The sequence below is a fragment of the Gymnoscopelus microlampas genome, assembly GCF_963454915.1.
Source record: "Gymnoscopelus microlampas genome assembly, chromosome: 16".
Classification (NCBI taxonomy): Eukaryota; Metazoa; Chordata; class Actinopteri; order Myctophiformes; family Myctophidae; genus Gymnoscopelus; species Gymnoscopelus microlampas.
The window spans coordinates 18,926,823-18,943,838 of record NC_139953.1 but is presented as its reverse complement, the minus strand read 5'-3'; the positions used below and the strand labels follow the sequence as shown (position 1 = coordinate 18,943,838).

General features: G+C 44.7%; 2 protein-coding genes across 3 annotated transcripts in view; one reads left to right on the top strand and one right to left on the bottom strand.

Annotated features, from left to right (window-relative positions):
* The window catches only part of disp1 (dispatched homolog 1), a 115,426-nt gene that overhangs the window by 26,694 nt on the left and 71,716 nt on the right, over positions 1–17,016 (top strand). For both annotated transcript variants that reach the window (XM_084082680.1, XM_084082679.1), the window contains exon 3: positions 6,150–6,228. The gene's annotated coding sequence lies outside the window, so the exon portion shown is untranslated. The remainder of the gene's footprint in view (positions 1–6,149; positions 6,229–17,016) is intronic.
* On the bottom strand, positions 14,729–16,194 carry LOC311062683 (actin-like protein 6A). The gene has a single exon (XM_084081889.1). It carries the CDS (start codon positions 16,159–16,161, stop codon positions 14,851–14,853), a length of 1,311 nt encoding a protein of 436 aa, XP_083938015.1. The 5' UTR covers positions 16,162–16,194; the 3' UTR covers positions 14,729–14,850.

Genomic DNA, 17,016 nt, shown 5'->3' with positions numbered 1-17,016 from the left:
TCTATTTTGATTCTTATTAACAATGGCTTAAATTATAGCATGTTCTCCAGGCTTTTATTGCTTAGTTTTGCTAAAAAATAAAAGCCTGGAGGAACGCGTCGGTGTACCCGGTATGAGGAAGTGTTCATTTCCCCAACCAACCAGAGTGCAGTGGGCGTCGCTCGTAATGTTGTGTTAACGGGGCGGGGGTTGACGGACAGATCGGTGAACCAATGGGATGCAGCCGCAATCTCTCTGAGGCTCTATACACCCGCCCCTCTATACACGAAATCAGGAGCGTTGGTGCAGCCTAACTTTCTATTAGCTTGGATCCCCCTACAGAAGATCATATAACTTTTAAAGCCACTGACTGGTGATTCAACCATACACAAATGAAGATGACGGGTACAGTATGTTAGTCTGTGTCTGACTGTGTTTATGCTTGCGTATGTGTGCATCGGTGCATGTGTATGGATGTATGTGTGGACTTACTGTACACATGCGCTTTTGTTTATACTTGGTTGGACACATGCATAATTATTGTGTGTGTGTGTGTGTGTGTGTGTGTGTGTGTGTGTGTGTGTGTGTGTGTGTGTGTGTGTGTGTGTGTGTGTGTGTGTGTGTGTGTGTGTGTGTGTGTGTGTGTGTGTGTGTGTGTGTGTGTAGGTGTGTAGGTGTGGCAGGGCCTTTGGTCAAGGTATTTCAGTAGTGTTTAAAGGGTTTACAGGGATTTGGTCAGGTAGCTCGTACAGTGTGTAATGGGATTAACTTGTGGCTCTGACTTTAATCCAAAGGACGTTACAATCCCCTTTTTAACACACACCCCGTCTCTCTCTCTCCATGCTCTAATCATCTGATTTGTTTAGCGTCGATGACCTCAGACGGTTTTAGCTTTGCTGTTGTCTCCTTCCTCCCCCCCAACCACACTCCTTTCATCACACAAGATTTCCCATGTTGATATCCCGATGTCATCCGATACGGGGATTTCTTTTTTCTTTCTGCCTTTAAAAACACCCACAGACGTCCCGCATGGGCGCCACTGCAACTTTCAGCCGCAATTAACATATCTAGCATGAAATCGAACAGCTGAAATAAGATGCAAGTCTGAGAGAGGGAGAGGGAGAGAGAGAGAGTTGGGGGGGAGGATGCTTGGCAGAAATCCATGAAGTGAAGAGGTGGTTAATTTGTTTGGTTGGCTCACGTCTTTTCTCCTTGACTGTCAAGCACTTAAGGAAAATACATCCTTAAGTGCTCTTTTCATGTGACATTTTTTTTCCTTCGCTGGAATTGTATTGAATTTTGCTGGCATGTCAACTCGTAGCATTGCATTGAGTTACAAGGTGGAAAAATATCATGGCGGGAATAGAAAGGAGGGATAGAAAAGGTTGGGAGGGAGAAAAGCGAAGTGCTGGAGTAAATCTTGGCATGGACTCTCTATTGAATGAGTGAAGTTTTCTCAAGGCAGCTTTAGTTTGACTTTATCCCATTACAGAGAGCGTGCTATGGCTTTTTATGCTTGTCCTTTGGTAAACTTGAAAGCAGGGCTGGAGTTATGAGGCTACTTTGATCCATTACAATCGGGAGCGACTCCTGTTTGTATAGAACAGGACTGTAAGCCGACGGGAATTCCAATAGGCCATGACTCATTTCTCTGAAGTACAATATGAAATAATCTTCAAAAAATAAAAAAGGGATTATGGCGGGTTAAAGAGATATTTCCCTTTGTCCGGAAAGGCCTCTTTTGAATTCATTGACACACAGATGTCAGATAAGTGAAGATAAGAAGCTCCGTTTTTCTGAGATGGAAAAATACAAACAAATGAGGAGCTAGGTCTTTTGATGTTTTGTGACAATCTATTACAGTCATTGGCAACCATATTGTGTATCAAATTAAAATTTGGCCCTGGCTGTAAATGATTCACGTCATTGCAACACACACACACACACACACACACACACACACACACACACACACACACACACACACACACACACACACACACACACACACACACACACACACACACACACACACCTCTTTTCTTTGCAATCAGATAAGATTAGCTATTTTTCAATTTGTGTTTTCCTCCTAGGATTTTGGTTACTAGGAGAATGGTAGAAAAATGTGACCGTAAAGGATAATGTGTGTCTGTGTGTCTTGCTTGCATATATGTGTGTGTACACGTGTGTGTGCGTTAATGCGTGCGTGTATGTACGTATGTATGTACGTATGTGTACGCCTGTGTGACTAAATGTGGCAGGCCCCAACAACCATGCAACTCTATTTGTGTGTGTGTATGTCTTTGTCTGTGTTTCTTGTTATGCCCAAGGAATTCTACACATGTATGTGTGTTTGTGTTTGCCTATGCCCCTACAACTCTGCTTGCACGTGTGTCTGTGTTTGCATATGACGTGCGTGTGTATGTGTCTGTGTGTGTGTGTGTGTGCGTGCGTGTGTGTGTGTGTGTGTGTACACGTGCGTGTATCACAGCAGAGCTCTACACCAAAGGAATGCCAATGTTTAACATGGCCACAAGATCCTAGCTGTCTTGAAGCCTGAGGCGAGTGAATAAAGCAGACTTCTTTGCTGTCCTGTCTGTCTGGAGATGGCCCTCTCTCAGAGGAAATGAGTCTGTGATACACAAGCATTGCCCAAATTCCTCTGCTTGTGTCGTCACCGCTAAAGCAAATAGCGGCTTAGAGGGAAAGGATTCTGTCCCTGAATCAACAACAACAGCAACGTTTGTGTCTTCCAACATGGAGCGTGTCTCTGCATTTTGTGCAAAAATGCGGGGACTTCAGAAACGAAATATGGTTTCGTTCAGCCTCAACCCTCCGATCGAGAAGCTGCGACAACGTGCGAACATGAATTTCTCATTAGTCTCTTGTTTTTTGGGTGAGCAATATTGTCAGGGCTCTGCACTATGCTCCCCCCATACCCCCCCCGGGCTTCACACACAGAAATGGCCTTGGAGAGATGTCTTTATTGGTCGGGAGATTCCTGGATTTGTAACCTGCAGAATTGGAGTGACTCTCCTGGAAATGAGTGCTGACCGTGACTCGAGCCAAGCCTCATCGCAGTAATTGCTGCACACTGCACACATGCTGGGCCTGGCCCTTTCACTAGCCAAGGGAGATGGGAATCGCTTGTGAGCGGTGTGTACGTGAAATAATCAGGGTCAACCTGAGTCTGTTTAGGACTTGAGCTAAATTAGCATGGAAGTATATTCTCATTTCCGCTCGAGGACACCACAGCCACTTGTTTGTAGTGATCTGTTTTTGTAGTCGAAGCTCTGAAGTAGTACCACAACAAGACTCATGCATTTCTTTGATATTTTTTTTATCTTATATATTTTTTAGTATATTTTGAATTTCATCTTCCAATTGCTTCTTCCTGCATATTCAAGGATGGCCATCACATCCTTACAAACCTCATAGGTCACAGGGTACCTTCTCCTTATACTCATTAGATGTTAACACTCGTTACCATATCTTACCTAAGTTTTTCCAGAAACTGAGAGACATTTGTTCTTAATACCTTGCGCTGTCCGTTTCAAACATAGACCGTACATTTTAGTGGACTATTTGGAATCGAGGAATTGGAAAATTATGTTTTTTTTTTGTAGGAGTGCTATTGCTATACCGTTGACTGGCCACTTGGTTTCTTCTTTCGCAGGCCAGCTTTATATTAATGGATGTTGGACCAGATTTATTCTCGTCATAAAACGACATTCCTTTCCGTTCCTCAGTCTACATGGGACCCACAGCTTACACCAAAAATGCATAGAAACATACAGCCACAGAACACAACAGTTGGACAACCTATCAACTGCGTCGGACAACAGATCACAGAATTCAAACTCAATGTTACAATGTTCTTCTATGTGCGCCAGTCTGTCTACAGAGTCTACACTGTTATTATTACTACTACCATGTTAGAGTAATTGTAGCTGTCTACCAACACATTTTTTCCCCCTCTGCCATTCAACATAGGGGGAGGATGGGGGAGGTTGTTTGATTTGAACTGAGGTGGACTGGACTTTCAGGCATTACAGTAGGTTCTATACATCCTTCTGACCCAAGGTCATTATTCTAAATTGGCTAAAAGCCCCTCCTCTCTGCATCTGTTCAACCCCCCCCCCCCCCCCCCCCCCCCCTTCGTCCTTTCCTCCTCAGTGACTACTGCTATCCTTCATCTTCTGCGTATCACAGCACACCTTAGTAATTGTTGATATGGACCATATGTTGAGCTTGAATGGCCTTCTGTTCAGCAGCACCATTAGAGCTGCCAAGGACATGTCCTAACCCTGTCATAACCCTGCTATTAGGCTACCTGTCCCTTCCTGAGCCGCTGGCATCAGAAGGATGGGGGGGGGGACATACAGCACACCTGTCATCTCCAATCAAATCGTCTCTTCTCCCTCCATCAAATTGTCCCTTCCCGTTTCCCTCTCGTTACTTGCCTCTTCTCTTCTCGCTTCTCCTCTCAGTTTCCTCAACTCCAAGTTTTTCTTTTTTTCAACGCTGTCCACGTAGGTGAACAGTGGAAATACATTGTTCCGTGATGTGATAATTTAAGACGGGATATATTTGTCTGGGAACTGAGTGCCTGGTGTTTCCCATTGTTGTTGGAATTTCCACAACACTTCCTGAATTATCCGCATTTGAAGTTAATTGACCATAACTCATAACCCCCCCACCCCCTCCCCCTCCCTCCCTCCCTCCCTCGCTTCACCTCTCCATCACTATTTTCCAACATAGGGTTGTGTTTAGTACTGCCGCCAGTTCAGTGTTGCAGGACGCAGCAGTCCGGTTAACTGTGTGTGTGTGTGTGTGTGTGTGTGTGTGTGTGTGCGCGTGCTGCATGTGCACTATATAGTTTTACTATCTGTCGGGGTTCAATTGTGGTAGTTGGGGTAAAGGTTAGAGTTACAGTTTGTTTAGTGGAAGGGTTTAAGGTGGATACCTTTTTAAACATATGACCATACATGTTTAGTATGTGTCGCTCCAGTGGGTTTAAACCCCCGCTGTGTTACTGCCATGCACATCCCATTGATCCGCACACAACCGAATCTCTTTGCCAAAAATAGCAGATCGACAAGCTTACAACGGTGTTGAGTTTCTCGTACGACAAGTAGAAATAAATTGCTGATCTACAAGCTCACACAACATTTGGGATCATTTTGGCACATCTTCACCGATAACGGCCAAACAGACAAAATAGGGACACCTGGGTTAAAGTCGTTAACACAGTGTAGTCACGTAGCGGAGAGGATCAATGTGCAGAGATTCATGGAATTAAGTGGAATGTCCTCTCATGGTAATAAGGTGAATGTGTGTGTGTGTGTGTGTGTGTGTGTGTGTGTGTGTGTGTGTGTATGTCTGCGTGTACACATGTATATGTCCGCTGCGTGTTGTTCTGTCAGTTTATATAACCATCAAGTGACCTCTCCTGACCTTATTAACGATCTGAGAGGACCCATGCACTGGTGTGACCCCTCAGTTGGAAGGTCAAGGTGGTGGAGGAGATGGAAGACGAGTGTGTGTGTGTGTGTGTGTGTGTGTGTGTGTGTGTGTGTGTGTGTGTGTGTGTGTGTGTACGCTCTGAGAGGGTCCCAAAGAGGCCCTATTGAAACTTTCAGGAAGCTTTCAGGAAGTATGTCACATTCTCTCTTAGTCCCTGTCTCTATGTATGTCTCTCTTTCTGTCTGTGTCTCTCTCTCTCTGTCTGCACCTCTGCCTGCCAATTAAAACAATTTCTCCCTCATCATCACTTGTTTTTGTTTTGCAGGCTCGTTTCTGTGTGTCAGCTGTGCTTGAAAGGACCTGTTTGCAGTATATAGACATGGATTATTAACCCAGTCCAGCATTTCTTTGGGCTCTTCTTGTGCCGTACAGTTGCTCGACCCCATGTGGATTTGTTTGGAAAACACTGTTCTACTAGCAGCAGAGTAGAAATGTGAGATGAGCGGGGACTTAAACTGCAGCATCCACTCACTATATACAGTAGTCAGCAAGGTTTTATACGTTGATTCTCATCAGGTTTAGTGATTAGCAGCATTCAACATTTGTATTAATTTATGCAATATACACTGATTCCTCTCTCCGGATCTACCCTTTCCTGGACTCTTCTGATGCTCATAAAATATCATCTCTGTGTTCCCCCCCAGAATTCATCTGTTGCTGTAAAGAGATGGGAAATCTGAACGCATGAACAGGTGCAGAGCGTTGTTCGTTGTCATCCCACTGGTAAGACATCTTGCTCCACGTACCACTGCTAACTTGGGTGATGGTGCTATTTGAGGCTCACACAGCTCATTCATTTACTGACTAAACTATAAACATACACGTGCAGTGCTTAACTGTCGTTGATTATCCCTTACATATTATATAACTGGTCTTTGTACCCTAAAAGGCATCACATTCCACCAGGGCTCCAGACTAACTTTTTAGTTGGTTGCACTAACGTTTTCATATAGGTGCACCTGCATATCATTTAGGTGCACCCACCCACACATACTGCACACACACATAGACAGACCTGCTAAATGTAAGGTGCACTGGTGTGACCAAATGAAGGGGGGGGGGGGGGGGGGAATGGTTGCACGGGACGGATGTTTGGGTGCATGTGCGCCCAAAATGGATGCACCCTGGAGCCCTGTCCACAGTCTGTGCATGTGTCTTTCATTTTAGGCAGGCATGTCTTTTGTTTACCCTATTTTAATTTTCAAGCACTTAGTCTGAAACACACTTCATGCAAGTGTGCCAACTGGGCCAGGTGTTGTCATTTGCTTTCGCAAGTGGCTTGACTTTTTTTTTTTCCTGCATGTGAAAGAAATTAGAATTACACCAGATAATAAAGGTGTTTATCTGCCAATTATCTGTTTGTGCCTAATGTGGCACAAAATGCAGATAGCGGCCCGATATATACCGGACTACCTCTACAATAATTTAATATTAGATTTAAATTCTGAACTTCTTCCAAGACCCAAACATTAAATAATTTAACGACTCTTGCCGTGCGCTCCAGCTCCTCTGTGACCAAGTACTCATCTCTCCCTGCAATTCATTTCAATCTGGGCTTTTAGCCGACACTGTCATCCACTGGGACATACAGCACATACTGTTTGTATCATTCCCATAATCGCAAACAACCCAGCAAAGAAAACGAGCAAACTGTGCAATGCTAGGAACTATAAAGGAAAGCACTTTTTGTCATTATTTTTCTCTCTGTCTCTCTCTCGGTCTGTCTCTCTGTCTCTCTGTCTGTCTGTCTGTCTCTCTCTCTCTGTCTCTCTCTCTCTCTGTCTGGCAAGTCCAGACAAGCTAACAGTAAAAGGTGAGTGTTTGTTCTTCAGCTCGCTACAACTGGGTCAGTGAAAAAGCACCAGGTGAAGCTGTTTACCCACGACTCATTGCTCACATAGCCCGCCTGCCTGCCTGCTTGCCTGCACAGTAAAATCCTGAGTGTTAGTTTAGCTCTGAGAGGGTAAAAATGGGTCCGAAACCGTGCACAGCTGTGCTGACGGCTTCTAGAAATAAGTGGGGGTTGTTTTCCTTAGGGGGGTAAACACCACATTAACACGGTTTAAGTTGAAGGGAAAAAGGGTTTATAAATTTGTTTACGGGAGCGCTTTGGGAAGAGTTTTCTGTTATTTATGGCAAGGATGCGATTTTTCTTATCATGCTGTCTCAAAGCATGTCTGCCAGTAACCAGCGTTTCCGTCCCTGGCAGCTGTGTTGACTGTCTTGTACCTGGGAAACCTTGATTACTAAGCCTGGTTTATACGTCGTTGTAGGGTGGTAAAATACCCTACAATCGACAAGCTCACCACACTTCAGCTCAACCTGTGACACACACACACACACACACACACACACACACACACACACACACACACACACACACACACACACACACACACACACACACACACACACACACACACACACACACACACACACACACACACACACACACACACACACACACACACACACACACACACACACGCAATCTTCATGTGGGCGTGTGTCCACCCATGCATTTATCTCTCTTTGCTCACTTTAATATCCTGTCTTTGACATGCAACACACACACACACACACACACACACACACACACACACACACACACACACACACACACACACACACACACACACACACACACACACACACACACACACACGCACACACACAGAGTAAGGGCCTGATTTCTTTGATCCCGCAATGTTGCAAACGGCTGCTGCGTCGTCACCCACCGCCTCAGGTGACCCAGCAGTCTTTATTAGCCTAATGAGAGGTTAGCGGGATGTTTAACTACACCACAGTACGTCTGTGTGTCTATGTGATGGCGCCCGGGGGCTGGGGTTTTCATGTGCAGTAATCCCTGTTGGCAGACAACCTGGCAACCGTGGATCTGCCATTAGAAGCATCAGCTGCGATGGCGTGGGATTGCAGATATGATGTCTACTTTGAACGTTTATGATTTGTTTATTTTAATAAACTGTTGCGTTGCAGTGATGCGATCGTTACGGCGGGTGTTAAGAAAACGTGATTAATGCACCACTCCTCGACATAACGAGCTGCAGGTGCGGGGGAATTACATCAGTGTATAAGCTCAGCGGGATGCTTGGCTGCTTCTTCAGCCGAATTGTATTTTTTTCCTTTTTTTGTGAAAGTTGTTCAAATGCAGATTTATGTGATTGGTTAGCTTTGGCCCCATGTCAGGGAAAACGAGCATTCATTTACAACGTTCAGGCACGCTTATGTTATGTAATGCAAAGAGAAAAGCATTTACCGGTATCTTTGCAAATCTGGTTTTGAAGACATTTTATGTACATTATTATTGCGTGACATATTCGAAGCATGTCTGTATTATTATGCGAGTAGCATTCACCATTCAAAAATTACATTAATTGTAGTACAACATGAATATGGATTGTCTGTGTAAGGGAATGATTTGAACATATGCACAACAGTAAAGAGATGTAAGCATTTTGGCATTATTTCACTTTATTTCAACACTTCCAGGCTAATCCAGCTCCACAGTACAGTAGGTCTCTGAATCTGTTGCACAGGACCTTATTACGGTATTAGGTCTTAACTACTTTCAACCTGGCATCCCTATTTTGGGCAAGTTTTCATTCATGTTTTTTTTTTAATTATCAAAAATTGCACTACAAGCTCACAACACATTGCATCATAATGCTATAGCTTGTCGATCGGCTATTTTCACTGACAGTGTGTAGCTAAATCCCTAGGACACAAATATTCTCGCATGACTCATGAATGATTCAGCTTATAATGAGAGTTCTCTCAAGTCATCGCTCATTTCCGAGCCTATTCCCAGACAGGAAGCAGGTCGTCTAACCACGGCACAAGAAAGGAAGCGATCAATGATGGAAAGGCACAGATGTTTGAACCTCAGAAGAACAACGCTAACCTTAGCGTTTATTGTTCTTTGCTCTGTGGTTTCGTCAGGAGAGGTTGGCCTTGATCACAGAGCAGTAGTAGTCGAGGAAGTCCAGGGCTTTTAACGGTGTGTGACACAATGCAGGCTGGGTCTATATGCATACATTGTGCATGAGCACATTTATTCACGCCATTCATCCAAATTCATGTACGCTTTTGGTCTCGGTCTCTGATTAAAGTCTTTTTCCTTTTTCAACTCATTGATTTTTAATGGTGTTTCATGAGGGTTGTTGGGGACATGGAGGCGGGGGGGGGGGGTTGTCTGGTGGTGATACTTAGTGTTTTTCCACTGTTTCTTTTTTTAGTTTTTTAGTTTTTTAGTTTAAAAGTAGTTTTTTAAGGCAGCGTGCGAGCGGCGAGCCATCTACTGTAGAAGAGAATTCATGTGTCCTTTTGCCCGTCCGTCCACTCCATATTTGGGCAAGACTGATGTCATTAACATGATGTTAGCAACATGGCTTCAGAGATTCATAGTGTGTGTGTCATCATCGCAGAGGGATATTAGTACAAACGAATGTTAATGGTACAATTGAAACCATTTTCACCAATCTAACTATTAACTATCGGTAGCCAGACCAGCTGCAGTAAGAAACATTTTTTAACTTAGTTTTCTTTTGGCATGATGGCAGGAAAGATGAAGGACGCAGACAGTGAGGAGATGAGAGAAGCCTTCAGAATAGCCGACAAGGATGGCAACGGCTACATCAGTGCAGAAGAGCTCCGTCAGGTAGTGGCCGACCTGGGGGAGAAGCTGACTGATGAGGAAGTAGATGAGATGATCCGTGAGGCTGACACTGATGGAGATGGAAAAATCAACTATGAAGAGTTTGTCCAGATGATGACTGGCAAATGTTAAGTTAATGGACCAAACTTGAGGGCTAACGCCTCCTCCAGACCAAGATCTTGCTGAGTCAACCCAGATACTGACTAATAACATTGAGAGGAAAGTAACACTGAGGAGGCAGAGGGATAGGAACCCATGCCAAAGAGCATTCAGAGATGACTATTTGACTAGTGCTGATTCTCTCTTAACTGAATGTCGTATTGTTCTTGCATGCACCCTTTTCTCTTTGTCTCAACAAAGTGGTTCTGATCCCATCAGAGATAGTGGCTGGATTGTGCACACACTGGAGGTAAATACGTGACTTTATAGCTGTATATATCTGTCAATTATGTGTCACTCGAGGGTATTGTGCCAGTGTTTCAGTGCAGGATGTTGCATTGTTGCTAGGTTGGAGATGAGCACTCTTCTGACTTTGAACAATTTGTCAGGAGAGAGAAATGTTATGTAAAAACGAAACAAAAAAATAATAGAAAATAGTTTACTTAAAAAAATATTTAGTTTATAGTCTTTTTTTCTTTATTTTTTTTTTTTACAATTAGTTGAACATTTTGGCGTTTGTGTAGTTTTTAGCCCCGGTATCGGCAGGTATCAGGATGGTGGGTTGGTTGGTCTGTCTGTCTGTCCACCACTTCCCTGTTCCAGAACAACAACAAAACATTGTTTTCGCAATATTAACGTGAAAACTACTGGCTCGAATGCCAAGGAATTAGCTGTCCGCCATCATGACAATAGGGTGGGGTTAAAAAAGTGAATAGTTCTGTAGTTCACTTTCCATTACATGGCCAGACAGGACAAACCAGGCCTTGCAAACTAATAGCACGTATAGAACAGACTACAGGACTTTCCCTTGGATTGTGGGTATTAGTCTTCATTTACATATCCGAAGAAAATCACAGTGTATTAAAGGCGAATCTCTATCTATCTATATCAATTTAGTGTGACACTGCCACAGAGAGGTATTAATAAATGCAACTGTTAAGAACACACAGGTGCTCAACAGAAGAACCTGTGAAAAACTGAAATATAGTGTCTGCACACACTGAACAATGCTCCCATGAAGATGTATTGGTTATACCACCAAGTAAATATTGGTTTGAGCATCAAGCTCTTCATCAGACTGCAGAAGGAAATGTTCACGTGAGCATTGACCATTGTGTGGAATCCTAAAGTCACCCCTTGAGATTCCTAGTTAGAAACTCTTTAGAACAGAAAGAGCCGTGAGATTCAGAAACAGCGCTCTCTGGCTAAAAGTTGCATAATGTGTACCAGGCATAGCCTAATATCCTTTTCACTCAGCGCATCTCAAACCAATGTCGCTGTTTATTTATTTTCTTTAATTTAGCAGACAACAGTGGTGATTTGTCATTTTGGGGCTGAGGTTTTCAACCAAGTAGACGGGTACTGTCGTTATCTTGACATAAACAGTTTGAGTTCAACCTGACCTGAGAATGCCCCACTTTGTTCTGCTGTAGAAACAGGAGTATTGGGTTTCCTTTGGTTGTCGAGGACCGGCTAAGTGGGAGATGCTGCCTGAAGGAATAACGTGTATTCATAACACTACAGCTTGTTGTCTGCGAACGCATTGTTTGGTGCTGCGGTTCGTCTCTGCGTCCATTGTCTTGTAAGGCACGCTGGTGGTCTGCTGTGTTAAACGGCTCCCCGCGGGCTTCCCTCTCTCCACTCGTCTTTTCAAATGCACCCGCTCTCTCTTTCTCCTGTGGCTCTCCTCTCATCTGTTTGTAGATCTGTCTGTCTGTGTCTTTCTCTTCGCCCCCGTTTCTCTGTCATTTTCGGTGCCCCATCTCGCTCTTTCTCTCTGTCACACGCACGCACGCACACGCACGCACACGCACACGCACACACACAAGCACGCACGCACATGCACACACACTAACCAGTGTGTCCAGTGAGGATCCAGTCAGGGTCTAGTTCTGCTAGTGTATTGGGGTCTTTGGGTGCCGGCAGGGAAGGGAAGATCCTGCTGGTTTGCCAGTGTCTCTGACCCATCCGTTACAATGGGACTCTCTCTCTCTCACTCTCTCTCTCTCTCTTGCTCTCTGTCTCACTCTCGCTCTCTCTGGGAAGAGTAAATATTTATCAGGTCCCACAACAATGGCCAGCTGGAAGGAGAAAGGAGACTTTGACCAGATCCCATGCAGGGCCTGCAGGCAAGACGAGTGTCTTTCAAAGACCGGGTCGGGACCCAAACACGGGTCGTGGGAAGGTTATAATGTGGTCTCCCCGCGGTGTTTTCGAGAAGCTAGACAATGACAAAGTTGTGGTGCTGTGGCTTGCTTGTTTGCTTGCAATATAAAGAAGGAAAAGCCTTCAGCGGGTATGTTAGTAGAGTAATAAAAGGTATTTATTTTTTGCTAATGTCAATCTTCAGAGGAAAACCTCAGTTTGATAACGGAGAGGTCGTGGGAGCAGAATGTGGTCATAATGTTGTACAATGTATAAACATAAATCAAAATGACATCCGTCAGATTGGTCCGTGACCCGGCGAGGGGAAATGCAGAACGTGTAAGCTTTGACCACATTGGAGAGCCCAGCCAGCGCACGTGTCTGTGAAAGAAAGCTGCCAGTAGAATGTCAGGGGATGCGACGTGTGTGTGTGTGTGTGCGCGTGTGCGTGTGCACATAGAGTGGGCTTGCGGGTCCATTTGGTTACATTTCCGCACTCTGTGAGTTACAAATGTGTAAATGAACACTGAGGATTTTAGTGTGTGTGTGTATGTGTCGTTTCACAAATGATGCTATAGGGTGTTGTTGGGTATGGGTAGTGCTATTACGTCTCACCATTGCTACTCTCTGGCAGGCTCCTCTGCACTCCAAGGTCCTCTTTGTGTTCCAGATCTGATTGTTGAAGTAACTGGATATTTTCCTCCGTCAGATATTCCCCCTACCCTACTTTCTCTCTCTCCCTCTGTTTTTGGAAACTTCCTAACCACCTTCTTTTTTTTTAATTTACTTTGTAGTTTTATGCTTGATTTCAGATAGGTCAGTGAAGAGAGACAGGAAGAGGGAGAGAGAGAGAGAGAGATGCAAGACAAGATGGGGGGTTCATTTTTTACCCCAGGTCCATCTTGTGCTCACAAGGAGTATGGTTTGTGCACTAACTGGCTGAGCCACCATGCACCCTATAACCACCCGTTATGAAACACTTCACATTCCAACACTGTCATACGTGCGTGTATGGGAAACAAGAGGGACCAAAGACGTGAGAGAAAAAACGCACCACCAATAATAACAGACCTTATCTTTCTCCTTTTTAACAAGATGAGTAATGCACTGTGCTTTAGCCTCCTCTCCTCAGTAAGATTAGTGGTCCTGTAAACCTTGGTACAGTACATCACAATTAATGGCCACGTGTCTAGGTAGAATAGGAGGAGGAGGCTCTCTGAATGAGAGCAGAACGCTGCTGAAGTGGGTCTTTGTTCTCTCCCCCGTTCACCACCGCCCTCTGAGTGACAGTAATGACCCCAAGTAACAGCCTGGCAAGGGGCAGGCGGATCTAATAGGCCTTGATGGGGGTCTATATGGGAGGGAGGGAGGAGAGAGAGTGAGAAGGTAAAGAAAGTAGAGAGAGGGATGAGAGTGAGAGTGTGATGAAGATGGGAAGATGGACATAGATGGAGATGAAGAGAACAAAGGAATGTGAAAGCCAAAATAAGAGAGAGAGAGAAGTCCTTGTTATCCAGATTAGAGCAGTGATTACTGTAAACTCATAAATCCTCTGAGGTCACCACCTATAGCTACTCATCTCAAAAGGTTTGAAGTGGTTCAGCAGAACACATTGTGTCAGGGTGAATGGGCAACCTCTCTCTGACTCTCTCATACACATATTCACATTGTGTTTATATGTATATACAGAGAAAAGGCACCTTGCCCAGCGTTGCTGATCTTTGTTGTCAAACGCATCAGGTTTCGGTACCCAGCATTGGCTGGATTATTGCATTGGGAAATATGCTTTCTCTCTCTCCCTCCCTCCCTGCCTCCTTCCTGCTTCGCAACGTATTGCATGGGTGAAATAGGCTTTCTCTCACCATCTCTCTCTCTCTCTCTCCCTGTCTCTTTCTCTCTTTCTATCCATTCCTCCCTCCGCCTCTCCTGACATCACAGGGGTGAAATAGGCTCTTTCTGACCCTCTCTCACTCGCAACTTAACTTTTTTCAGTTTCAGTTTTCAAAAAAAAAATCATTTTCAAAAGATGATTAACAAAAGTGAAAATTAAATAGATTTTAGTTGATGTGGAAAATCTCATTCCAGTAAGCACTGAGATTTGACTGCTGTTTGCCTATGATAAGCTTATTTCTTACTTGCTTTGTAAGCAAAACGTTGCTTTGAAAAAGTAACGTTGTTACAGTTAGATAGCCTAGCCTAGATTCAACATAAAAGCAGTTAAACAGACATATACACAAAGTCAATCAATAGTTATAAAAACAAAATAATGTTCCTGAGTCTAGGGTCAGAGGTGAACTCAATACGATGTTGCGAATATGATGAAGACAAGTGTCAGAATGCAGCCTGGGAGAAATACGGCGATCAAATCAAGGGCACTTCCTGTTCACACACTGCTTCCCCCCTTCCTCATACTCCTGTTTGGAGATACACATCTGCTGGAAGGTTTCTAGTGATGCCAGGATGGAGCCTCCTATCCAAGCACTGAACCGTCGCTCCACTGTTGTGTTGTTGTTTTTAGTGATCAGCTTCAGCCTCATGCGAGGAGGGGTCTTCAGAGAGAGTTCTCTCTTTAGTCGATCAGTGAAACCCTGAATAAGTGTGTTTCCTCCTGTCACCACCACGCTGCCATACAGATCCGGTTGAATGTCGATATCACACGTCCCCACGCTGGTGGTCACCAGGTGGCCAACTCCTAACATGGCGTTACCAGACAGACCCTTGGCATTAGAAGGGTCAAACAGTCCCTCTGGGATCTTATATCTCTCTGCCCCAAAGACACAGTTGTAACCATTAGGCAACTCATAGTGAACAGTGGGCATCTGGACTGCTACCTGTTCATCATATGGCGAGTCTGACACCTGCAGCACAGAGGCCTGGAAGTCCTGGATCACAGTATTACACATGTAGTTATGCCAGGAGCGTGTAACTTGAGGTAGTTTCGCTTTCTTCTTCCAGCTAGCCGGTGCGCTCTCACGCACAGCATCTTTAGCACGTCTCACCTTTGATGCAATCATGTAAGTAGGGACTATTTCAACACTTAATTCCTGAAATAGCTCTCTACATTGCATGCTCATAAAGTCTCCAGCCAGGGGTGACTTCACGATGCCTTTCTGCAGGACATAACCGTCGTGCACAGGGATAGCTGTGGTGTGTGTGGCCCCACTGTCCAACACCAGGCCTGTGGAACGCTCATTGGCAAAGGAGGACAGCACCGCTGTTTTACAAAGGAAGAAAGCAGGAATGTTGTAATGCTCGAACATCAGTTCCGTCAGCTTCTCCCGTTTCGCTCGCGTGTTCCATGAAGCTTCTGACATGAGCACGCGGTGCAGACTGGGCTCGGACTTGAAGTGCATCTTGTAGGTGTGATCTAGAATGCCCTGGAAGCTGTCCCAGTCCTCGATCATGCCATTCTGGAGCGGTGACATGACCTCCATGTTTTCTCTGGGCACCCTCAGCTGGTTGGTGTCAATGTAATAGGTGGTCCCGCTCTGCTTGCCCTTGTCTCCATCCGTCTCCATGGGAGTGCTGCCATCCTCTCGGTCCACAGTCACACCGATGACCGTAGGAAAGTCCGCCTTGGGACAAAGTTCTCCCGCATAGCCAGCTCTTACTGAATACGAGCCAATATCAAAAACCAGAGCTCCCACCTCATCGCCTCCATACACTCCGCCGCTCATCCTTTAAATATCAAAACAAGTTTGTTGTGCTTCTAGAATCTGTTACTATTACTAGAATAACAGCAGCACTGCACGGCGATCACAACAAAATAAATTCATTAACATGGATCAACCTAACATGGCGCCACCCAACTTTATACATTTTATAGTGTCAATGGGGCTATGATAGCGCTGAAACCTTGCCCAAATTTGGAGTCATATGTCATAGATATGTCATAGCCAACTGACATCATAGATGATGACTGATGTTACAGGCTGGTCGTGGAGGCGGAAATGTGTGTGGCCATTATGGGGAGTTGCATAATGATCCAATGAATCCAGAGGAAAAAAACCTTGATTTTACAACCTACAGTTTAAGAGTTACAGGCCAAAATGTGCAGTGGGCTGTTATAGCACCACCATGAGACCAATTTGAAAAATATTTGGTTTGCCTACTGAGACTGTGCAACCAAACTTTCATAAGGATCTGTCCTGCGGTGTCCGAGATTGTGCGCAGTCGTACACACGGACGGCCGGACAGGGGTGAAAACATAATCTCTTCCTCCCGGCCTTTGGTCCTGGCAGATATAACAAATGAATATTTCTAAAGCTTAATAACTATTTGGAGCCACAACGTTTCTATGTGGATCCCAAGATCCACAGAACATGTGCAATGATTGGGAGCTTGTAGATTGGCTATTTTTGGCGTAGTGGGGGAAAAGGAGGGGGCCAACTACAGACCCCTGGAGGACCCCGTTCAATGAAGTATATTTATAGGGTGTAATTAGTTAACATGTACAGCTCGCTCTTTCTTTCTTGCAGTCTTGCTTTCTTGCTTTTTGCCAGACCCAGAGGGTCGGCCTACATGAGGCTTTG

What these genes read in the sequence shown, in the direction of transcription:
- LOC311062683 (XM_084081889.1), bottom strand. Translation starts at nt 16,161, where the DNA reads ATGAGCGGCGGAGTGTATGGAGGCGATGAGGTGGGAGCTCTGGTTTTT.